Raw genomic sequence first — 24606 nt, forward strand, 5'->3', positions numbered from 1 at the left:
ACCTCGTCTCTACTAAAAATACAAAAATTAGCTGCGCGTGGTGGCACATGTCCGTAATCCCAGCTACTCAGGAGGCTGAGGCAGGAGAATTGCCTGAACCTGGGAGGCGGAGGTTGCCATGAGCCAAGATCCTGCCACTGCACACCAGCCTGGGCGACAGAATGAGACTTCATCTCAAAAAAAAAAGAAAAGAAAAGAAAATGGGGGAAGACAAAAATGGGTGGTACTTATCTTTAGGTTGTGTGATTTTAGGTTATCATGAGTTTCCTCCCTATGTGTTTCTGAATTATCTGGAATTTATCTTTAGCATGAGTTCTTTTTTTTTTTTTTGAGACGGAGTTTCGCTCTTGTTACCCAGGCTGGAGTGCAATGGCGCAATCTCGGCTCACTGCAACCTCTGCCTCCTGGGTTCAGGCAATTCTCCTGAGTAGCTGGGATTACAGGCATGCGCCACCGTGCCCAGCTAATTTTTTGTATTTTTAGTAGAGACGGGGTTTCACCATGTTGACCAGGATGGTCTCGATCTCTTGACCTCGTGATCCACCCGCCTCGGCCTCCCAAAGTGCTGGGATTACAAGCGTGAGCCACCGCGCCCGGCCGCATGAGTTCTTAAAAATTGTATCAGGTCTGGCGTGGTGGCTCACGCCTGCAATCTCAACACTTTGAGAGGCCAAGGTGGGCGGATTACCTGAGGTCAGGAGTTCAAGACCAGCCTGGCCAGCACGGTAAAACCCTGTCTCTACTAAAAATACAAAAAATTAGCTGGGTGCAGTGGGGCATGCCTATAATCCCAGCTACTTTGGAGGCTGAGGCAGGAGAATCACTTGAACCCGGGAGGCGGAGGTTGCGGCGAGCCAAGATCACATCACTGCACTCCAGCCTGGATGACAGAGCGAGACTTCATCTCAAAAAAAACAAAAACAAGAACAAAAACAGTACAATACTAACAAGAGCTCTGTAATCCCTACCCTTCCAACCCCAGGAGTCCATCCAGCCCCATCCGAGCCTACCCAACGGCCTCTGCTGTTGCTCCCCGCCAAGTTGCAGACATCGACTTCTTGCCAAGCATCAGGCCTTGCTCACAGCAACACCTCACAGTGATCCTTAGAGGCAGAGGCTGTGATCCCATTTCACAGGTGAAGGACTTGAGATGCAGAGGAGGAAGACTGCCTCAGACCACGCCGCTAGTAAGTGGCAGTTCCCAACTCTAGAGTCCCAAAAGAATTCTGTCCTACCTATGAAAAGTATATCCAGGCTGGGCGCGGTGGCTCAAGCCTGTAATCCCAGCACTTTGGGAAGCCAAGGCAGACGGATCACGAGGTCAAGAGATCGAGATCATCCTGGCCAACATAGTGAAACCCCGTCTCTACTAAAAAATACAAAAATTAGCTGGGCGTGGTGTTGCATGCCTGTAGTCCCAGCTACTTGGGAGGCTGAGGCAGAATTGCTTGAACCCGGGAGGTGGAGGTTGCAGTGAGCCGAGATTGTGCCACTGCACTCCAGCCCGGAGCCTGGCGACAGAGTGAGACTCAGTCTCAAAAAAAAAAAAGAAAAAAGAAAAGTATATCCAATAAGCAGTAACTCCCTGCATTTACAATTTATCTGCAGATCCCAAGGATCGGAAAAGCTGCACTCAGAAACTTACAAATTGTTTGTAAGTTCCTGTGGGGCCAATGCCAACTAAGGCATCTCCAGGATCCCCCAGTCAGGCTTGGGGACATGCTGAGAGGTGACAGCACTGCTCTCAGGTCCTACCCTCTGCTTCTGCAAAAGCTGTGGAGTTCGCCCATCAGTAACAGCTCCAGGCTGGGTGCGGTGGCTCATGCCTATAATCCTGGCACTTTGGGAGGCTGACGTGGGCAGATCACCTGAGGTCAGGAGTCTGTGACCAGCCTGGCCAATACAGTGAAACCCTGTATCTACTAAAATACAAAACCTTAGCTGGGTGTGGTGGTGCACTCCTGTGATCCCAGCTATGTGGGAGGCCGAGGCAGGAGAATCGCTTGAACCCAGGAGGCGGATGTTGCAGTGAGCCAAGATTGCACCACTGCACTCCAGCCTGGGTGACAGAATGAGACTCCATCTCAAAAAAAAAGCAGCTCTAGCATGGCCAGGTCCCAGGCCCCATGTAAGGTGTTTGGCTCCCTCCTTTGTCCTTGCCTATCTCAGTCTCTTGTGTGTTTCTTTCCTCTTCACAGTCTCTTGTGTGTTTCTTTCCATTAGGACCGATCTTTACAACTCCAGCAAGAAGCACAACAAATAAGATGCAGAACTGGGGGAGAAGCGCTGTATGACTCAATTCCCTTCAGCCTAAAACACTCACTTATTAATAACATTTTTCTTTTTTCTTTCCTTTTTTTGATACAGAGTCTCACAACTTACACCCCCATACCCGGCTAGTTTTTGTATTTTTAGTAGAGACGGGGTTTCACCATATTGGTCAGGCTGGTCTTGAACTCCTATCTTCAGGTGATCCACCCACCTCAGCCTCCCAAAGTGCTGGGATTACAGGCGTGAGCCACCATACTAGGCCAATAACATTTTTTTCTAAAGCTTTTTTCATCCCTTTTGTGATCTTCTAAACTCCCAACGTGTTATTTCACACTTTGTTGGGCTCTGGGCAAACAAAACTTAGACAAGGTCCTTGATTCTAGAAACCCTCGGTTGAGGGAATCAGAAACAAACCAGAGTGGAGGTCAGGGAAGGGTCCCAGGCTGGGAGCTGGGAGCCTGGAGCACATGCCAGGTGCTCTGCAGCCTGGCTTCATTACGGAGGCTCAAGCGCTGTGAATTTCCACAAACAGTGAACATACCCCTAGCTGACTGAGGTACAAAAACATATTCCACAGCCAAATGAAAATGACCTTTGGATCCTCCCCCTAATTTGGGTATTTATGCCACCTCACCCCTCTTTTGGCCTGGACAATTGAAACATATCTGCTCTCAGGGGATATGCCCATGGTGAATCAGGGCGGAGCTGGCAAGAGACAGCGGGAAGAGGACTGGACCTAGAGTCAGAGACGAAGTTCTTGTTTGGGATCTGTCACTAAATCTCAGTGGGGACCCGGGAAGTCACTTCATCTCTCACTATTTCCTCATCCACAAAGTGGAAATATAAGAAAGCTTAATTCTCCATCGTAAGGTTGGAGCTCCTGTTTGTGAAAGCACTGGAAATGTAAAATGCACTCTTCAAGTACAAAGTCAGAGAGGATCTGTAAATAGGCACAGGCTGCCCTTTAGTATAAACTCTTCACATGAAATCTACATTATGTTGCTCAAGAGTTAAAATAAGCTCAAAGGAGAGGCTGATACCAATGTCAACCAAGGGAAGACAGACACTGAAATTCCAAACTGAGTTACCAGAAAAAGTGGATGGATGAAATATGTAGACAAGCCACAATCCTGTCACGTCAGTTTGATTTAGTCCCGCTGGACTCTGAAAAGTCCAATGCAAATGGAATAGATTTCTTGGGATCTAATATTTTGAAAACTGCCTGACCGGCGTACCCTCTAGGAAAACCTATTTAAAGGAGGTGAGTATAAGAGGTAGTGGGAGGAAGTTAAGGAAAATCCCACTGCATATTGCAGAAACGTGCTGGATGGCAAATGCGGCCCAAAGTAAAAGCTCCACTGAAGAAAATGTTGAATACTGACCATAGAATTAGCACCTTGCTCCCAGGTCAAGAATTTGAACCAAAAAACATTACAAAGCCCTTGCTCAATCCTGAGGTTTGTGAAGGAATATAGGAGAGTTGTATGTTAATGTGACTCCTGAAATCAAAGAGCAGTACTAGTCAAAGAGCATGATGTCTTGATCTTAGGATCAAATATTCTAGACCTTGAGCTGGAGAAACTGTGTTACAGTCTGAAAGATGGGGAGTGCTTTATGCTGGTGGATTCAGGACGCACCAGCAACCCACATGTGCGGCATTCTCTAAGTCAGAACGACCATCCTCCTCTCCCACTGAGGGCAGTGCTCTTCTCTTGCAGTGCTCTGATAGGAAGCTGAGTTTCTTCTTTACAGATCACAGGGAAACCAAACATTTGTACCGGTTACACCCCAAAGCTGAAAGCAATAAAGAATAAACACACACCGCAAGCTGCGAGGTGAGTCTGTTTAGGGATTGCCTCAGCACTAGGTTTCTATTGACAGAACGGGAGGAGGAGCCTCTGACCCTCCTGAGGCTCCCTCTGAGCAGCCCACAGTTAATTTTAAGTGGCAAAAGAAATGAGAACAAATTCCTCCAGGATGAGAAATTAGATTTCTGCTAAAACAGTGCTCTCCATAGGGTATATGAGCACATTCAACTGCCACTAGAAAAGAACCTGAGGGCGGGCACATGGTGCCCACTGCTAGAAATCCGTCAGTTAGATTAGAAAGGAAGAGTGAGTTTTCAGATAATTTTAGATGTTAGGATATGGTTAACAGGTCATGTTCAGGGCCTATGCTTGTTACTGTCAAAATACAAACAAAAATAACTGCCTAGAGAAAGCACCCATGTCCTAAAAGACAAAATGTTTGTTTATCTGGGTGAAAGAATGATTTAACTCCCAAAAGTTGAGAACACAGACCAACAATAAAAATAATTTCCTTGAACATATTCCACTAGAATGGCATGGCATCTTCCTACATAAAACATTAGAATTTTCCCATTGCTCCAAAGGAACCCAATAAATAATTTTACAGTGAAAGGGCCTGGATCAAAACTGGAGGTGACACCGGCCCCTGACGAACACAAGTCACAAGTCCCTGTGCAGGTCCCAGGGCTGAGTCACCCAAGAACTCCGACACCACCACGAGCCCGGCCTGTGGTTTCATCTTTCCCGAATGGGACGGGCTGGAGGGTCCAAGTTGCTATGCAGAAGAGTTCCATCTGGTAAGCCCGGTGGTAAGCAAAGCCAAAGATGACAACACGAGACGTGGTCAAAGCCAAGGTTTCCTCGCCCTGCCTTTGTCTTCTTCCCACAGCCTGGTCCCGATTGCCAAAGCTGGGCCCCAGGAGGTGAGTTCTTCAGCGGGGCCTCCTTACCCGGGCTGGACCAAGTCCGCTGCACCCGTCATGCAGGGAAGAGCTCGGGCGGGCTTTCTCCATAGCAATACTTTGCTATGGGGTCCCGGTAGGTGTTCTCATGCTGCACGCTCTGTTGGCAAAAGGAAGATAAGTGCATGGTGAGAGCGAGCACAGCTTCGCAGATCTCCCTCTTGGAAGAGTGAGAGTCGATCAGGACTGTCAGACTCTCCGTGCAGGAGGCTGGCCCAGTCCATCTTCAAATGTCACTAAAGGCTCCAAGGCACTTTCTGGAACAAAGAAGAATGTTCAACTGAGAATGCCAACGAACTACATGAACATGGACATAACAGCACTGTGGGATTGTTTCTTTTTATGTACACCAGTGAGTTTTTAAAATAACCTTGCTGTGACCTGGCTACGTGAGACAACTACTTTTTCTCAAATTACCTGAAATAGTCTAAGATCCGATGGGTGTTTTGCGCCTGATCCTGTCTTCAGACATTCAGTTCCTGGTAAGGAACCCTGCAGAGACACTAAGGAGATGCACTTTAAATTGCTTTCATAAAGTTGATGTACCTAAAAATTTGGTGCACGAGCCAAATCCTACAATACGATGCAAGCCTCATTTGGCTAAGCAAATTGGAAGTGTGAGTTAAAGCAGACAATCACTCCTGATGGCTAATTTTTCAGCAATTTGTTTTCATACAAGCAACTTGAGCTTTTGGCTAGTCTAGAATTCATTAATTAGTCCAAGACCAATGCTAAGCAACAAACTTGTAAATATTCATCCAATTTAACAGACATATAGCCAAATCTTCTCTTTCTTGGGATACTTTTATCAAAACAAATCAAATGGCAATTGGGAAATCTTTTTATGGTGAAAAGACCAGGTCCGAAAGTACAGGAGCTTCGCTTAAGACTGGAAATAATTCTTGGGTTTTATCAGTGAAGGAAAGAAAATACTTCGCCTTTTCTAGCGTTTCTTAGAATGAGAGAGAATCTGAATCAAAATGAGTCATGTGTTCAGCCTTCCTCCTCATTTCCTTTAAAGCTCATTCAAGTGGAAAGCTCTTCAAGCAAAACAAGACCATCAGGAATTTCTTAATGTTTTCAAATGCTCATTATAATCCTTGAAACATTTACCCAATGATACTGAATGCTCGCAGAACAAACCAGAGACATGAGAAGGGACATAAAATCAAAAGGTGGACTACAGAAATCTGGCAAAGGGTACAAGAGCTTTGGAGAATGACAAATGAGTCCATTATCTCAGACGAAGCCAGTAAAATCTTAGCGACACCATGAATAGGAGCCAGAAGAAGTGTGCGCTATAATAAACACGTCTGGTGATTTTACAAAGAGAGCTCACAACTGCCCAATCACAATAGCTGAGATCCAAGGAGACAGTGATGAAAAGGCAAAAGACTTTCAGACGCTTTCGGCAGCAGGTGCAATAATATTTAATCCCCAAAGAGCGAAGCATTTAATGACAGCACACTAATTCGTATTGAGAGCCTGACAGCCTACAGATTTATTCATGTATTTTTAAACATTCACCTGCCTCATCCCCTTGAATCCTAAAATAAACAACGACTCCATCCCAGAACAAATTGCTACTTACTCTAAACAAGTGGTTACTGGAAAGCCTTGGTCAAATTTCAAAGACAGGGAGGAGGACCTTCTCTTTGGAGCTGGACTATTAGGACTCCACCAGACTTAAAAATAATTTTAAGCTTCCATTTAAATGTACCCACCAGATAGGAGAGATACAAGTTGATTAGACCCTGATTTCATATAAATGCTTCACCTCCCCTAACTTGTATAAATCTCACATTGACATTTTAAATACTATCATTACACCAAACAAAGCGTGACATGGCTTCATTTGAGTCTCTTCTCCATTACCACCCCTGCAAAAGGATCTCAGTGTGTATTTTCTAGTCTTCTTCTAACCCATCAGCTGCCATCCTACAGCTAGAGACATCACAGCTTCTGACCTGGGATGAGGTCCTGCATTTGGCCAGGCACAACTCAAAGTGATCTTCGACTGCCATGAAGAGGTTCTGGAATGCCACAGCTGCCCGGTTGAGGAAGCGCTCCAGGAGAAGTTGCTATGGAAACAAAAGTTAGTGCCTGTAATAAATTACCTAAGCCAGCACAAGGTGACCTTGGCTATCTCTCCTAAACTAAGAGAATGCTGATATAAAGAGAGGGGGGAAAGAGAAGGAGAAAAGGAGGGAGGGGAAGGGACACACGCGTGCACACATGTGCATGCCACAGCACCCCGGGTATCTTATTCACCAGATATGTGATTAGCAATACAATGGTCCATTCTGCGAAAGAACCATTCAAGCAACTGGGAACCACCTCCTTTCCTGTCAGATAAAAGCTATTGTGCAGCAATTTCTGACACCTACAAAGTTCCTTTCTAAGTTTTATTTTCAGAAGCACCTCACAGGAAGAGCCTAATGCTCATCACAAAACAAAGGCCAAAAGGAAAAAGGAGCTGTGGAGCCAGGAGCAACTCCCCATACCTTGTTGGGCTGCAGGCAGCAGGAGACACAGTACTCGTAAGCGCTGCAGCAGCCGTTGGGCCAGCAGCCATCACAGCAGTACTGCTTTGTGCTGGGGACGTTCACGTTACAGCAGCCGTTCACCAGCAAATCCTTCCTCTCGCAAACGTAGCCTGAAAGTCAGAGACCACCTTAGCATAAAACCAGCAGCCTCTCCACCTCCCTATCAGGGATAACCATGAAGCAGCACTGAAAGTACAGCATGCAAAGAACAGAGAGAGACAGGAGCTGGAGTCTGGGGCATCATCCTAAGCACCAAAGAGCTAGAAATTGGACATGCTGTGAGTGGGGCTTGCTTTCCCCATGCATTCGTTTACAGAAAGCACGCACTCCCACATTATTGCCAGGCTGCCCATCGTAACCTACCTACAACTACTGTTTAGTCTGCTGGCACACGTTTGATTTCATCACCAGGTCAAGCTACGTTCTCCTATCCTAACCTATGCAAGCCAACAGCTCATCTGTGCCTGAAGAAAAATGTCATTCGCTTTTGAACAAAAAGTTTAAAACAGAAAAAACCAAGGCACTGATTGACAGAAGTGAGATCCTTCTAGATTTAACAAACAAACCACTTTACAAATCTCTTTTAGATGCTCACTGCTTACTGAGTAATCTGGAAGATTATAAAAATAGAAATATCCACATGTAACCCTTATACACTGATTTGTACATGTACATGCCAGGGACTCAATCAACCTGCAGCCTTTGGGAATGCAGTTCTCTAACACTCAAGGAAGAAAAAAACCTCCTAATCCCCCACACTTCTTATAAATCCCATCATCTACATACACAAGCCCCCTCTAACCCACCAATTCATGCCCAACTTTAGAGAAAAAAATCTCCTTACAAAAGCTAATTTATTGTTTAGAGCTGCGAAACAGACATTTCTCTATATCCTTCCGGGAATGAGACAGAAAAATGTAAGGAGGAGTCCATAAGGGCCACCACTTGGCCCTCAGGAAACTCCCAGGTGTACACATGAGCTCCCAGGTGCACGCGCAGGCCCACAGGTGCAGAGCAGCTGCTCCCCGCCTTACTCCATTCCATAGGCCCCAGGTTCTTAATCCTCAGAGAAGGAGACCTGGTGAAGGATAAGGCTGTTTTCAGAAACTACTTTAGAAAACAAAGTCTGTTCAAAAGCAGGAGGCAGCAGTAGAATAATGATAATGAAGAAACTAAATGGGCCCTCACTTATGACTTGGGCAAATGAGACCTATAGAGAACGGGGTTCCAGATATTTGGGAATTGGTGCCTTTTGTTGTAGTTGCTGTTTAACTATGTTATTGTGTCTTCTAAATTAAGAGAGGAATGATTCTAATACTATAGTAAATGTTTCTTGGGATTCTTCCTATTTTTACTCATTTTCTTTACAGGAACTAGCAACAAAAACAAAATGTAAATATGTTAGTTAGCATTTTCCTCCAAATTCTGCTCAAAATAATACATACATAGCAACTCTATATAATGTGACCTAAACTCTACCAGTTGAAATTCTCTTTCTGCCCTTTACTTTTCCTAAGTGTCAGCATCTCAGGCGTTCTTTTCCTTCCCCACTGCCAACTTACAGTATTCAGCCTTCAAACTGCAGCTTTTTCTCGCTCCCAGTGAAAGCAAGCTCATCAAGACCTCTCATCTTGCATCAGACATCTACTCACACAAACGTTATTTCCAACAGGAGTCCTGTAAGATCACAACCTCATACTGTGTTGCTATTGCCTTGAAAATTAACTTCCAGCCTTTGAAAAGTTTGTAAATGCAAATGATTTAATAATGTGTTACCCTGGCAATATTCATAGTGGCATCTGCTTGCTAAGAGGCATAAGTTCTTACATGTTTTCTTAACTAAACTACTTACTTCACCCACATTCATGGAGAAAAAAATAAAGCCTATAGCTCTTGGGTTTTTATTAATTGACTGATTGATTCATTCCTGGAATTTTTTACTCAAGGAGTCTGAGAGTCTCTGTCTCGCCCAGATTAATCAAAAGAATATTCTTTCACTAGCTATGATAAAAGAAGATGCCAAACTGTGCTCCTAACCCAATGCTAAACATGAAAATCAGAGCGTAAGATTCCATGTTTTCTCACTGAATATCATACATCCTGTAAGAAGCCCTGAATTCCAAGTCAATGTCTGCCTCTTGACTATGTCACCTTGTGGAAGTAACTTCCTTTTGCTAAACTTCACTCTGATTATTAAAAACAAAAAACCAAACCCACATTATTTTCAACATGATTTGCTTTTTCAACGTGATCTTAAAAACACAGCTTGTCGCTGGCATCACTGCTGAGTTGAGAATGCATTTTGGTGCAAAACACTCCAGCTGTGTTACCTGAGGCGGGCAGTTTTCCCCAGCTCCTTTCTTCATTTCCAAATTATTTCATCTCTGGTTTGGAGACTTTGAGATCTTTTATAAAGTGTTTTTGTTTTGCAAGGAATACAAAACCCCCCTTTTTAAGCAATAATGCACTGTGGTTTTTTTCTTATTTTTTTTTGAGACAGGCTCTCACTGTCACCCAGGCTGCAGTGCAGTGGCATAATCATGGCTCACTGCAGCCTCAACCTCCCCAGGCTCTGGTGATCCTCCCACTTCAGCCTCCCAGTAGCTGGGACTCAGGAGGCTGAGGTGTGCCACCATGTTCAGCTAATTTTTTACTTTTTGTAGAGACATAGTTTTGTAATGTTGCCCTGGCTGGTCCTGGACTCCTGGGCTTGAGTGATCCTCCTGTCTTGGCCTCCCAAAGTGCTGGGATTACAGGTGTGAGGCAACACACCGGCCTGTGGTTTTCATTTTAAAGACAGCAGGTGTCTTTAAATTTAGTTCAGCTTCATTGGGTATAGATGAAGATTCTAACACAGTGTTATCTATAGCAATTTCCATATTGTCACGTTCACAATCCATTTGTTCTGAGACTTTTAGAAATAGGGCAAAATTTGCTCTTGAAAAAAAAAGCATGTTATTCGCAAACCTCCAGTAGAAACAAAAGTATGTAAAACAATCAGGGAACTTTGCATACTGTTGGATATTTGACATTAGGAGAAATTGTTACTTTTTTTGATGTGATAATGGTATCACGTTTAAGGTTTATAAAATCTTTGGCAATCCTGGGCCAGTTCCTCAACCTTGCTGCTATGTCTTCACCTATAATATGAGGATAGTGGTATCTATCTCAAAGGACTGTTGCAAAAATCAGAGGAAATATTCAAGGAATGCTGCTAGCCCAGTGCCCAGTACATAGGAAGGGCTCCATGATTACAGGCTAAGCACTAGCAGGAGTCTCACTCTCTAAGAAGACTCAGCAATCTTCAAGTGGTAGGAGCTTAGCAGGTGTCTAGTCCAACCATCTTGCCCAGGCAGAAATCTTCTGACAGCTTAAAAGTGAGAAAACCTTATCAAGTAGATTTATGTTTTCACTGTTAAGGGTCATACCTTTTGAACGTCTTTACGATTACTTTGAAATGATCTGGTCAGTCAACAAGTACATTTCTTGAGTGTCAACACAATGTCAACACAACCTTATTCAGGTTACCAAGAAGAAAAGCTGACCTCTTATCCTCTAGAGTTCACTATCAAGATGAGAATAAAAGATTGGCAAGATGGGGAAATACTGAGGCTGGGGAGATATTGTCAGAAGGGGCCTGGGGACTAATGCATGACATAGTGCTAATGCTGTAAGTTGTAGGCAGAAGGAGCTTTTAAGAGTTAGAGTTATCAAAACAAGCTGCCCTGATGTCAAAGGGAACCTTGAATGATGAGTAGGGTATAACAGACAAAACCCTGAGGAATGTTGGAAACGAGTGAGGCAGGAATCTCTATTAAAACAAAAGCCCTATGAATGGCCCACCCAGTCTATGCTCCTGACCGCCTGGAGAGGAAGAAAAGCCAGCCTCACCGAGTTCATCAGTGATGAGGTGCTTCCCTTGAATGGAGTTGCGGCACTGATTGCTCGGACGACTGCTGTTGCCCAAGTTAAATTGCACTTTCCACAGGATGGGCTGATCATGGTCTTGAACCTGGAGGAGATTCCTATCTCTCACTGCCCTCTCCTCCTGCAAAGAAACCATAAGTGAGAAGGTTAAGTATCCAGAATCCTTTCTTTTACAATTTCCCCAGTTTCTCATAGAAACTACAGAAGAGGACAGAAATACTATAAAAAGCTTACATAAGAGTAATCTGCACTCTCCTGGTACAAGCAAAGCCTGAGCCAAAGTCACTAAATAAACCTGTAGGAGAGAGTAATAAGCTAGTGCTGTGCTTCAAAACTGGCATACTTACACGCACGGCTCCTGGGTGACATGCACATCATAAAAGTGTGCAAAAGTGTGAATTTTATGAAAAAGTCAGACAAGAAAAGTTTTGGACGTTTTCTTTCTAATGGCAAGTAATTTAAAATATTTTTCCTATTAAATACATCGTGGAACAGAATTTAAAATGTGAATACACATTTTAAAGAGAAGAGGAAATGTCTGTGACTCTCATCTCAGACATCTAGAGCACAAAGTCCCTTTTACTTACAATTAAAGGTACTTCGGTGTAAGACGTTTGGGAAAACGTGAATTAGATGGTTGGTTTTAGGGGCAAAATGAAGCATGTCAACTTGTGAATTCCTTCTATGAAGGACCACTGGGTATGTAACCCTGTACTGAACACACACTGGCCAGCCAGCCCTCTACCCAGACAAGCAACTGGAAGAGTTGCCCTGGAGTCAAGAGTCTAAGACCATCTCTTCTGGCCTTGAAGCTATGTCTGAAGGAGCCAGCCTTCAAAACTGCCTTTTCTATACTGTTAAAAAAACTAAGGAGGAAGATGTCCAAGTGCCAGAAAACAAGCCAAGCTTGAGACAGCCTCTTCTGAAGGCTTCAGTTGATTATTGGATAACAAAACAATGATAGAAATCCCTCCCAAAGGCTTTTTATGCACTTGAAACATTCACTATTCTAACGGAGTTCGTGGCTTTTATCATTAAAAATAATCTGTCATGCCGGGCGCGGTGGCTCACACCTGTAATCCCAGCACTTGGGGAGGGCAAGGCAGGTGGATCACGAGGTCAAGGGATCGAGACCATCCTGGTCAACATGGTGAAACCCCGTCTCTACTAAAAATACAAAAAAAAATTAGCTGGGCATGGTGGCACGTGCCTGTAATCCCAGCTACTCAGGAGGCTGAGGCAGGAGAATTGCCTGAACCCAGGAGGCGGAGGTTGCGATAAGCCGAGATCGCGCCATTGCACTGCAGCCTGGGTAACAAGAGTGAAACTCCGTCTCAAAAACAAAACAAAACAAAACAAAACAGGATTATTAACGACAGAAGGAAACTAAGTGAAGATTCTGTAGAAACTCTATTATACTTGCAATTTTTCTGTAAATCTGTAATTCTTCAAAAAATTGTTTAAAAAATACAATTACCAACACTAAAGGCAAAAATTGTCCATAATCCCATCAACTTAAATACATTATATTTGTTTTTGCATTTTAACTTCTAGCTTTTGACCTGAACATTTATACAAATTAGGATGTTTTGCATTCAGCTCTTCTTGACACTAATTGGATAGTAAAACATTTCCAAGTCCCTACATTATCTTGATAATCACATTTTCAAGGCTATGTAATAATCCATCATGTTGATGTGCCATCATTTAGTAAACACATCCTCTACAGACCAACTTTAGGCCCAGGTTTTTGTTATCAAAGATAATACTGCAATAAAACGTGGAGCTTTTAAAACAATTCTCTTGAATAACTTGTAGTAACATGCTAGGTAGGGCCAAATAACCTCCCACATTCTACCTACCGCTTGTGATATCATTTACCGCAGCCCCGGCATTTACATTACAGTGTTTACAATTTGATCACAGCCCCACCAGTACCAGACTTTGTTCTTTGATTTACAAGAGTAAAACAGTCTTTCAAGGTGGATTTTATTTCTATTCTGCCCCCACCCTTTTGCTTCTTTGCAAAGAAAGAACTGGTACTAGCAGGACCAGGGCGGGTTATACAAAAACAACATCTGTATCCCTCGGTTACTGCAAGAAGAGGAGCGAAGTGCAGGCGCCTCGGGAGTATGGGACAAATCACTTAGGTGCATGCTGCTTAACTACCTGTGAATTCATACTCTTCTGCTCTGCTGGGACCCTATCAGTTAACTGCATCATCAAGCTATGTGCGATCTAAACTGAGCAAAAATGCTACCCTAGATAAATTAATAACCATAAAGACTATTAAGAGCTTGGCCAAAGTACAGTAAACTGGATTTTACGACAAGGTTAAAAGTGATCTTAACATTACTGCCGCGCTATCCTGTTATTCTTCAGAAAGAAAACAAGGGTTCACGGTCAAGTGCGTCCCCGGAGGACCCCTGCCACATAATGACATTCCTGGTAAACAGGAAAGCAATTCTCCCAGCACTTCAACGTGTTTTCAAACATGAATATTCAAGACCTTGCCAAAAGGACAGTGAAAGCATGTGGCAGAAATGATTTCGCAACATTTGCTTTTTGGAAGGCCCAGTCTTGCAACGGGTGCTGAGGGCATTCCTTCACAGGATGGGGGAATTTCTACCTTTCCTAAGCTCTTTCAGCTACTCTGTTAGGTTGTCTCAATTTGAAGCTTTTCCTCATATTTATATTTTTTTCACTTAAGATTTATTCGAAGGTATCTAGTTCTTACTAAATGCTGAAGATACAGAGACAAATGGCAGTCCGGTTCTGTATTCTAAGAGCCTCAGGGCTGTTGAGAAAGGGGTATGTCCATACATCAGTGCAATCAGTCACTGCACATGCGATGACAGATGTCCACATGGGGTACAGGATACAAAGAAAAGAGCAGGAGCCAAAAATCCATGAGCTTTCTTCCTAATTGTAAAGAGCTACGGAAATACATTGTGATGACTAACGTGTTGCTTTGTGTCCGACTTTAGAAGGGCTGTATTCATAACTGTGCTGTGTACTTTTCAGGAGTTATCGCAGGTCAAGTGAGATGAATGCCCCACGTCAGCAGTGAAGCATGGAAACATAAGGCACTCTTGTCATTAGGAGGGACTTGCTTATGAACCTCAAAAACACAGGGGAGAGGGAGAAGGGCCAGAGGGCATTTCAAATGTCTAGTATTTGGGAAATGGCTAAAAGCTGCTTGATAATGGGAATGTTTAGTTATAAAAATCAATTTCCAAAGAGCTTTTAAAGATAGGGAAATGCTTATATGTTAAGTGAAGAAACAGTGTGCCTCAACTATACAAACAAAAAGTATGAAAAATGGCAGAACGAAAATATGCCCAAATATGAACAGTGGATGCCTCTGGTTAGTGAGATTATGGGTAACTGTTCCCTCCTCTACCCTGTGCAATACGAGACAAACATTCTGAAATACATGTACCTTAGTAATCAATGAAAAACAAAAAAACCCACCAAATTAGCAACTCTCATATTATATATTATACCTCACTTCAAATAGTATCTAACTTGGCACCAATTTACTTAGTTAGCTCCCTTAAGGCGGAACATGCTCACATATTTTCAAGGAGTTATGCAAATAGCCCTGAGACTTTCAGGAGCGGTGCCACTTGAACAGGAATGAGAACATTAGGTCACATGATAGGAAGTTTAAGACCCTTCTGACTCCCAAGATTGGAAGTTGTTTAATCTCACATAGTCAGGCCCGCCCTGCCCCAGATCATGTCATCCTGCTTTGTTTTCTTCATTCATGCATCATTATCTGAAATTATTTTGCTTATTTACTATCTCTCCTCCTTACCTGCTAGCAGAATATAGTCTCTTGGAGGAGAGGGGTGTCATCTGCTTTGCCCACTCTGTCTGCCCACTCTGTCTTTGCCAACCAGCAGAACAGTGCCTGGCACACAGTTGGTGTTATTTGTTAAATAAAATGCACCCAAGTCACCTGTACCATTCACCATTCCCCACCCTCCCTCAGTGGCATCCTCACCATCATCGCTGATTTCTCCTGCTGCCCATCTCTACAAGTTATCCCCCAAAGCATTAATTAACATGAAAACCAAAGAAAAGAGGAATTCAGAGCAGCAGAGGATAATCAACTATTCTCCAGGCAAAAGCTGCAGCATCTGGTCTCACTGCAGCAGAGGGATTCATGGGGTTCATAACCTCTTCTCAATCAGGGTGTACACACCCTGGACCCGTACACTCCATCTCACCATCTCCATTTTACAGAGGAAGAACCCCAGCTCCCTCGAGGCCCACAGCTAGTGAGTGGAAGACCACCCAAACTGAGGCCAGCGGAGGAGGGGCGGCCAAGTCAGACACATGCAGGAGCCCCTCTGCTGGAGCACCCAGGACAGCGGGGCTCACAGCCTTGGGTTCTGGAACCCTTTCTAGTCTTAAAAATTACTGAGGACTCCAATATGTGGGTTTATGTGAGTTATGGCTATTGATGCTTACCATACTGAAAATGAAAACATAAATCCTTAAAATATTTATTTTAGATCATTTTTATTCATTAAAAATAACAACAATGAATTCAGTACATAAATTTTTTTGTGAAAAAACATATTTTTAAAAAACCTGGTAAGGAGAGGGGCAATGTTTTTATATTTCTGCAAACTTTTTAATGTTTTCCTTAATGGAAGACAGCTGGATCTCCAAGGCAACCTCTATATTCAGTCTGTCCCAATACATTGTCTGGGTTGGAGTATACGAAGAAAATCTATTTCACACAGATGTGCAGTGGGAAAGGGGAGGACTACTTTAATAACTTTTGCAGAAAATTATGGATAATACTATACCATACTTGACACTAAGTACTACACCAGAATTTGACAACTGCAGTTTCCTCAAAGTTCACTGCATACAGTGCAGCCAGTTTGGAAAACAGTTGTGCGGTTCCTCAAAAAGTTACAGATTTACCATCTGACCCAGTCATGCCATTGCTAATATATCAAGAGCAATGAAAACACGTCCACAAGAAAACCTGTAAATGAATGTCTGTAACAGCATTATTCATAAGTAAAAGGTGGAAACAACCCAAATGCCTCTCAACAAAGAATGAATAAACAGAATGTGACAGATGCACGCAATGGAATATTATTCGGACATAAAAATGAAGTGCTAATACATGCTAGGACATGGGTAAACCTTGAAAACATTATGCTAAACACAAACGCCAATCAAAAAAGACCACGTATTTATTAAATGCCATTTACATGAAATATCTAAAATAGGCAAAACTATAGAAACAAAGTAGATTAGTGATTGCTTAGGACTGAGGGGCAGGGGGAAGATGATGATGAAAATGTTTTAGAACTACTGGTTTGTGAATATACTACTTTTTAATTTTTTTTTGAGACAGAGTCTTGCTCTGTCACCCAGGCTGGAGTGTAGTAGTGGATCTCGGCTCACTGCAACTTCCGCCTCCTGGCTTCAGGTGATTCTGGTGCCTTAGCCTCCCTCCCCACCACACCTGACTAATTTTTGTATTTGTAGTAGAGATAGGGTTTCACCATGTTGGCCAGGCTGGTCTCAAACTCCTGACCTCAGGTGATCCACCTGCCTCAGCATCCCAAAGTGCTGGGATTACAGGTGTGAGCCATCGTGTACAGCCTGGAAATATACTACAAACCAGCATTATATATTTCAAATGGGTCAACTGTATGATATGTGAATTATATCTCAATAAAACTTAACCAAGAAACCCAGTTCCTTCAGCACACTGCGGCATCTGAAGCCATATCTATGAATTTTTCATAAACGGTTAAAATCCTGACTCTGTCTTGCACATTGAACAGCTCTTATGCAGATCTTCTAATTGACACATTTTCATTATACAATATTTTAAAAATCACATTTGTTAATATTACCAGTGACTTAATCTTTAGGTGTTAGAAAGTTTTACAAGCTAAGGGTAGCAGATACACATTTTCCAAAATTCTAATTTTCACTTGAAAGCTTAAATATTATCACTGGCAAATAACGTCAGACGTTTTCTGTAAAGTAACTAGCTTAATTCGTTTTCAAGAAAATGTCTCCCAATTACCCAAATCTGAATAACTAGTGTATCTGTTGTTCTTTCAAGAAAAAATCGTGTTCCATGAAAAAAGTGGCTACTTAACCTTGCAACTCAATTCCCAAAGCTCTTCCTCAAGACAACATCATATTTCTGTAGGCAGAACGTGCTGTTAGTCGTACTTCCCTTCTCACTACACAGAAAAGGTATGTTATTTGGGGATGAAAATTTAGCAAAAGCAGTAATTTTGACTGCTTCATTCTGAAGTGAAATTAGTACTTTTTTGGAAACTGCAAGCATGGCCATGAGGAACACGACTCCTCGTACAGTGTGCTCCACCGCTTTCATCCTTGCTAAGGCACCGGCTTTACCACCATGACCTCTGCACCATCAGTCAAAGTGTCAACAAGGTGAAAAAGCGAGTAACATTTTAGTGTTATTTTGAAAATTCTTCGGGCCTTGCAGACTCCCTGAAAGAGTCTCAGGGACCCTCTGGGGTCCACAGACCACATTTTGGAACCTGGTGGGTTATTATAAAAAACTAAAGGCTGGGTGTAGTAGCTCATGCCTGTGATTCCAGCACTCTCGGAGGCTGAGGCAGGCCATTGTTTAAACCCAGGAGTTTGACACCAGCCTGGAAAAAATAAAGAGGCCTGGTATCTATGAAAAAAAGAAAGAAATTAACTGGGTGTGGTTGTGCATGCCTGTAGTCCCAGCTATTTGGGAGCCTAACATGGGAGGATCCCTTGAGCTTAGGAGTTCGAGGCCGCAAAGAGCGATGATGGCATCACTGCCCCCCAGCCTGGATGGCAGAGCAAGGCCCTGTACCAAAAACAAATAAATAAAACCAAAAAACCCCTCAGCGTCAATGGCGTCACAGAAGATTGTTTCTTGCTCATGCTATGAGTCTATCATGGGTGAGCTGAGGGGTTCTGCTTACCCTAGTCCCTCAGGCTGAATGAGGCTCTCAGCACAAGGCCTCCATGGTCACCAAGGCTTCTGCCTGCAAGTGACAGTTTATACTGTATAAGCCAATGCATGGCACACAGCCACCCTCCTTCGAAGAGTGTGGGAGCCAATCCCACCGTGTGCCCAGAAGAGGATGACCAACTCCTTGGGAACTGCCCTGGCAACTACTCTCCAAGGAGATCAGGCAGGGACATAGTGAATCACTGAGCGGCTCAGCGGAGAGCAGATCCCAGATCTTAAGAACTGCAGCTTGGCTCACTTAGTTTCCCAATGGCTGCCGGACCAGACACAGACCCAGGGTTGACAAGTATCCTGGTATTTCAAGAGAAGCCAGAAGAAAGGATTTGTATGAAATCTCATACATTTTTATCCCATTTTTAAAAATACTGGCCAGGCACAGTGGCTGACACCTGTAATCTTAGCATTTTGGGAGGCAGAGGAGGGCGGATTGCTTAAGCTCAGGAGTTTGATATCAGGCTGAGCAACCTGGTAAAACCCCGTCTCTACTAAAAATACAGAAGCCTGCACGCTGTGGCTCATGCCTGTTACCCCAGCACTTTGGGAGGCTGAGGCAAGCTGATCACCTGAGGTCAGGAGTTTGAGACCAGCCCGGCCAACATGGGCTCTACTAAAAATACAAAATTAGCCGGGCGTTGTGGTGCGTAGTGGTGCATGCCTGTAATCCCAGCTACTAAGGAGGCTGAGGCAGGAGAATTGCTTGAACCTGGGAGGAGGAGGTTGCAGTGAGCTGAGATCACGCCACTGCACTCCAGTCTGGGCAACAAGAGCTAAACTGTCTCAAAAGAATACAAATACAAATACAAAAAATTAGCCAGGTATAGTGGTGTGCACCTGTAGTCCCAGCTACTTGGGAGGCTGAGGTAGGAGAATCACTTGTGCCTGGGAGGCAAAGGCTACAGTGAACCATCTCCACTCATCTCAACAAACAAACAAAACCAAACAAGACAACGATATAACCGTGCAAGCAACACCAAGGCTGCATGTTACCCATTCCATCTCTATCATGATGGTCACGAATTGAGAACGTGGGCTTTAAAATCAGGTGGACCTGAATCAGAGTCCCAGCCTGAACTGTCACAAAGAAATAGTAGGCCTCAACACAAGGAATTCCTACAAAGTGACAGAGGACACCCAATAGTAAAATGGTCAAAGGGCATGACTAGGCCCCTTCAGAAGCAAACATTCAAATTACCAAAACCAGTAAGATGTTCATCTTTGACCACTAGTCAGGGAAATATCCAGCGCACTAATAATGATGAGGGATAAGTCTGTACCGGAAGAGAGCATTTTAAGTGCTACTGAAGGACACAAAAGAAGACATGATGTGGAGGGGAAGACAGGGATACTGGTGAGCCTGACCCTGTGGAAAGCCTAGGCTAACATGTGCTTGTCTTAGTTTTTAACAAAAAAAAGTTTAAAAAGTAATAAAACAAAATTTGGGGGAAAAAAGCTTATAGAATAAGGATATAAATAAGAAAAATATTTTTGTACCACTGTACAATGTGTTTGTGTTTTCAGCTAAATGTTATTAATACAACAGCCAAAAAGTTAAAAAAATTAAAGTTTATAAAGTAAAAGCATTACAGTAAGTGAATATTAACTTCCTAAAGAAAAATCTTAAAATACATGCAGTGCAGCCTGTGTACACTTGACAGTGGTACACAGTGATGTCCTAGGCCTGCACATTCAATCCCCGCTCACTCCTGACTCATCCAGAACAGCTTCCAGTCCCATAAGCTCCATTCATGATAAGTGTCCTTTATGGGTGTACCATTTTTTTTCTTCTTCTTTTTTTTTGAGAAGGAATCTGGCTCTGTCGCCAGGTTGGAGTGTAGTGGCACGATCTCAGCTCACTGCAACCTCTGCCTCCCGGGTTCAAGCCTCCTGCCTCAGCCTCCTGAGTAGCTGGAATTACAGGTGCACACCACCACACCCAGCTAATGTTTGTATTTTTAGTAGAGACGGGGTTTCACCATGTTAACCAGGCTGGTCCTGAACTCCTGACCTCGAGATCTGCCCGCCTTGGCCTCCCAAAGTGTGGGGATTACAGGCGCGAGCCACCGTACACAGCTTTTCTTCTTATTTTTTTTTTTTGAAACGGTCTCACTCTGTTGCCCAGGCTGGAGTACAGAGGCATGATCTTGGCTCACTGCAACCTCCACCTCCTGGGTTCAAGCAGTTCTCATGCCTCAGCCTCCTGAATAGCTGGGATTGCAGGCATGTGCCAAAACACCTGGCTAATTTTTGTATTTTTAGTAGAGATGGGGTTTTGCCACGTTGGCCAGGCTGGTCTCAAACTCCTGACCTCAAGTGATCCACTCACCTTAGCCTCCCAAACTGCTAGGATTACAGGTGTGAGTCACCACACCCAGCCCATTTTTTTCTTTACAGTATTTTTACTGTACTTTTTCTATGTTTAGATATATATAGATCCACAAATACTTCCCACTGTGTTGCAATGGCCTCCAGTATTCGGTACTGTCAGACGCTGTAGAGGTTTAGAGCCTAGGAGCAATAGGCCGTGCCACACAGCCTACAGGTGTAGCAAAATCACCTAAAGATGCATTTTTTAGAACCTTGAGTGATGCAGGACTGTAAGTTTAAAATGAAGATGATGTGTCAGGGTACTGAAAGGTGGCTGTAGGGAAGGTCACAGAACAGTACCTGAGCCACGAGGTGAAAGGCTAGCACACGTATGCCAGACTGAAAAGAAACATTCAGCCCAATTAAAAAGACTCACTTGTTTGTTCAATCAATATTTGGATTCCCATGGAGTGGTTGGCAGTATCCCGGGGGCTGGAGAGTCTATGAACAAGACAGACAAGGTCTCTGTTCTCAAGAATATTAAGGCCTAAAAGAGAGAGTGAAGCAAGACAGATAAACAAGCAAATGAACAAGAAATGCTCAGTTCGTGATTCCTACCACAAAGAAAATAAAGCAGGTTTCAGAGCAAGGAATGGAAGTAATTTACGTTTTGTCACCAGGTATGGTCTGAAACAGCAACAGAATGAACTGAAATGACAAAAAAGATTCTACCGTGCAGAGATCCTGGAACAGCATCCAGAGTTTTATCTGACACGAGAGATGCCAGTGGCTTGGCCTAGGGTGGCAGCAGTGACACTCTGAAGAAATGAACAGATTCAGGATACACTTTAAAGGCAGAGCCAGTACTTTGGATACAGGGAGTGAGAGGAAAAAGAATGAAGTGTCTTGAATACCTGGGAACAGTAATGCCACTGAGTGAGACTGGGAAGACTCGGAGAGGAACAAGTGCTGGCAGAGAATCAAGAGTTCTATTTGGTCCAAACACAAACACATTCAACATCAACTAAGAAGTAGAAGGGTGGTTGCCGGGGGCTGGGGGAAGGGAGAAATGAGGAGCTATTGTTTAAGAAGTATGAAGTTTCAGTTTCTACAAGAGTTATCGGGATGGATGGTGGTGATGGTTGCACAGCGTTAAGGCTGTATTTAATACCACTGAACTGCACACTTTAAAAATGGTTAAGATAGGGCCGGGTGTGGTAGCTGATGCCTGTAATCCCAGCACTTTGGGAGGCCAAGGCAGGTGGATCACTTGAGGTCAGGAGTTCAAGACCAGACTGGCCAACGTGGTAAAACCCCATCTACTAAAGATACAAAAATTAGCTGGGTGTGGTGGCACATGCCTGTAGTCCCAGCTACTCGGGAGGCTGAGGCAGGAGAATCGCTTGAACCCGGGAGGTGGAGGTTGCAGTGAGCCGAGATTGTGCCACTGCACTCCAGCCTAGAGTGACAGGAGATTCTGTGATAGGAATCACTAACTGAACATTTCTTGTTCGTTTACTTGTTTATCTGTCACCCAGAGTGAGACTCTGCGTTTAAAAAAAAAAGGATTAAGATGGGAAATTTTATGTCATATTTAACCACAATAAAATTTTTTTGAAAAGAAAAAAGATGCCAACTAGGCAATTAGATATAAGAATTTGGAAATTTCTGGACAAGTCTAGGCTGGAGTTATCAACTGAGGACACCACCAGCATCCCCTCAGAGATAACCTGAGTATTTAACAATGGCCCCAGAGATCACCTGAATTAGGTAGAGAGGAAGGTAGAGGATGGACTCCTGGCATACACCACCACTCAGGGGTCCACAAGACAGAGAAGGGACAACACACGACTGTGAGGAGGTGTCTGAGGTGGCAGAAAACACAAGTCACAGAAGTCTGATCACTCACATGATCACCCAGACATCCCGGCCAACACTCGGCCTCTCTGTTTGCCTAAGGTGGGAGGGAGGTCACGTACAATGCCCTGCCTATTCTTCCCTTTTCACAGCTCCTGCCAATCCACTAAAACGAGGGGGACTACATAGTTTTATCAATGTTCTACTCGTTTACGTATTTTATTTACAAACTTGAGCTTTGAGAGTAAAAAGGAAAGCTTTTTATAACCACATCAGGACAACAGCATACCTAGGGTTATCCTGAATGTACCCTGGGGTGTAATAACCACCCTTTCTACAAATCTAAGCACTCAACCTGAACTTCTAAACAAACTTATGAATGCTTTGGGTTAGACTTCCCACCCAAGCTCCTTGCTGTTTCTCCCAGAAATTCTCACCTGGAAGGAAAATGAAGGGGTGCAGTGTGTTGGAGGGGTGGAATTCCACCGATTAAGTATGCAAAGAAAGCAGAAAAGAAACTGTGGGTCCTTCTGAGTCACCCAGGAGGACACAGAGCCCCCAGATTAAACGAAGGGCACCCATGCCAGCGCTGGCCGACCCTGGCCACCTCTCTGTGTCTTCCTTTCTCAGGCTGCAACACAGGGACGCTCCGCTTCTGCCGCGAGGATGAAGCGAGCATTTGCACACCCTCTCTTAGCTCTGGACCCGGCAGGTAAAAAGCAAGAAGGTGTACATAAAAGCAGCCACCACTGCTGAAGGGTCCTCAACTCGGGGTTCGGGTTCCAGCTCTGCCCTGGCCTAGCAACCCCTTCTCGCTGCAGACCCAATGCGGTGAGCAGGTCCCTCGCCCGTGCTGAGACCCGGACAGGAATGCACACCTCTCCCCACCCTCGGACGACCTGGCGGCGCTGCTGCAGAAGCTGGGAGGTCAGAGAAAAGCGAGGAGGAAGGAAAAGGAGGAGGAGGGAAAAGGAGGAGGAGGGAAGGAAGGAGGAAGGAACGGAGAAAGGGAAGGAAGGAGTAAGAACGAAGTGAGGAAACAGGAAGGAGGGAGGAAGGGAGAGGGACATAAGGAAGGAGGATGGAAAGAGGAAGGGAAAGAAGGAAGGAAGGAAGAAGCAACGGAGAAAGGGGAGGAAGGAAGAAGAGAAGAAAAGGCGGAAGGAACGAAGAAAGGAGAAAAAGGAAGGAATTAGGGAAGGAAGAAGGAAGGGAAGGAAGAACGAAGTGAGGGAAGAGGACGTCAGGGAAGAAAGGAGGGAGGAAAGGAAGAAAGGGAGAGAGGGACAAAAGGGAGGGGGACGGAAGGAAGAAGGGAAGGAAGACGGAAGGGAAAGGGAAGGAAGGGAAGTGGGAGGAAGAAGGGAAGGAAGGAAAGGATAAAGAAGGAAGGAAGGAAAGGGGAAGAAGGAAGGAAAGGGGGAGGAAGGAAGAAAGGAGGAAGGGAGGCAGGAAGAAGGGAAGGAGAAAAGAAGGGAAGGGGAAGGAAGGAAGGAAAGAAGGAAGGAAAAAGGGAAGGGCGGCCACTGACCTGCTTGAAGGTGCTGCTGAGGAAGTAGACGAGCGACAGCCCGAAGACCAGGGCGAGCACCCACCTCTTCCGCAGAAGCCGGCGCCACACCATGGCCGCCAGGTTCACCATCCTGGCGCGGACGTGGGGCGCGGCGGCCGGGGCGCGGAACGCGGGAGGCCCGGGATCCGGGCGGCATGGCCCCTACGCGCCCGGCAACCCCATCCCTCCAGGTGGGCGCCGGCCCCACGGCCCACGGCCCTGTCAGCTCCCGGCAGCCCTGCCCGCCGCCCCACGTGACCCCGCCCTACGCCCCGCCTCCGCTCCGTAGCGTCACGGGCTAGTCGCGCAAGATCTCACCATTGGTCCCTGCGGAGCAGCGGCCTTCTAT

General features: G+C 44.6%; 1 protein-coding gene across 7 annotated transcripts; it reads right to left on the reverse strand.

Moving 5' to 3' along the window:
- Nucleotides 1-2335: 2335 nt before the first annotated feature.
- SPRING1 (SREBF pathway regulator in golgi 1) lies at nt 2336-24526 on the reverse strand. Of its 7 annotated transcripts, none has more exons than XM_009004737.5 (6): nt 24237-24526; nt 11479-11635; nt 7546-7697; nt 7009-7122; nt 5459-5533; nt 2336-5141 (listed from the first exon to the last, which is right to left on the reverse strand). In XM_009004737.5, exons 1-6 carry the CDS (start codon nt 24345-24347, stop codon nt 5058-5060), a joined length of 693 nt encoding a protein of 230 aa, XP_009002985.2. In that variant the 5' UTR covers nt 24348-24526; the 3' UTR covers nt 2336-5057. The 7 variants fall into 7 exon arrangements, with proteins under 7 accessions (XP_009002985.2, XP_009002986.2, XP_009002987.2 ...); XM_009004738.5 differs by having other exon boundaries at nt 2336-5298; XM_009004739.5 differs by having other exon boundaries at nt 5459-5544.
- Between the last annotated feature and the right edge of the window lie 80 nt (nt 24527-24606).

The sequence above is a fragment of the Callithrix jacchus genome, chromosome 9, assembly GCF_049354715.1.
Source record: "Callithrix jacchus isolate 240 chromosome 9, calJac240_pri, whole genome shotgun sequence".
Classification (NCBI taxonomy): Eukaryota; Metazoa; Chordata; class Mammalia; order Primates; family Cebidae; genus Callithrix; species Callithrix jacchus.

Bases quoted from the DNA above. Each gene is read 5' to 3' on its own strand.
- SPRING1 (XM_009004737.5), bottom strand. From the start codon at position 24,347: ATGGTGAACCTGGCGGCCATGGTGTGGCGCCGGCTTCTGCGGAAGAGG. The intron at 7,698-11,478 runs GTGAGGCTGGCT...TCTGACTTTCAG, and splicing joins CCTCATCACTGATGAACTCG to GCTACGTTTGCGAGAGGAAG. The intron at 5,534-7,008 runs GTCAGAAGCTGT...GTGTCTCTGCAG, and splicing joins AATGCAGGACCTCATCCCAG to GGTTCCTTACCAGGAACTGA.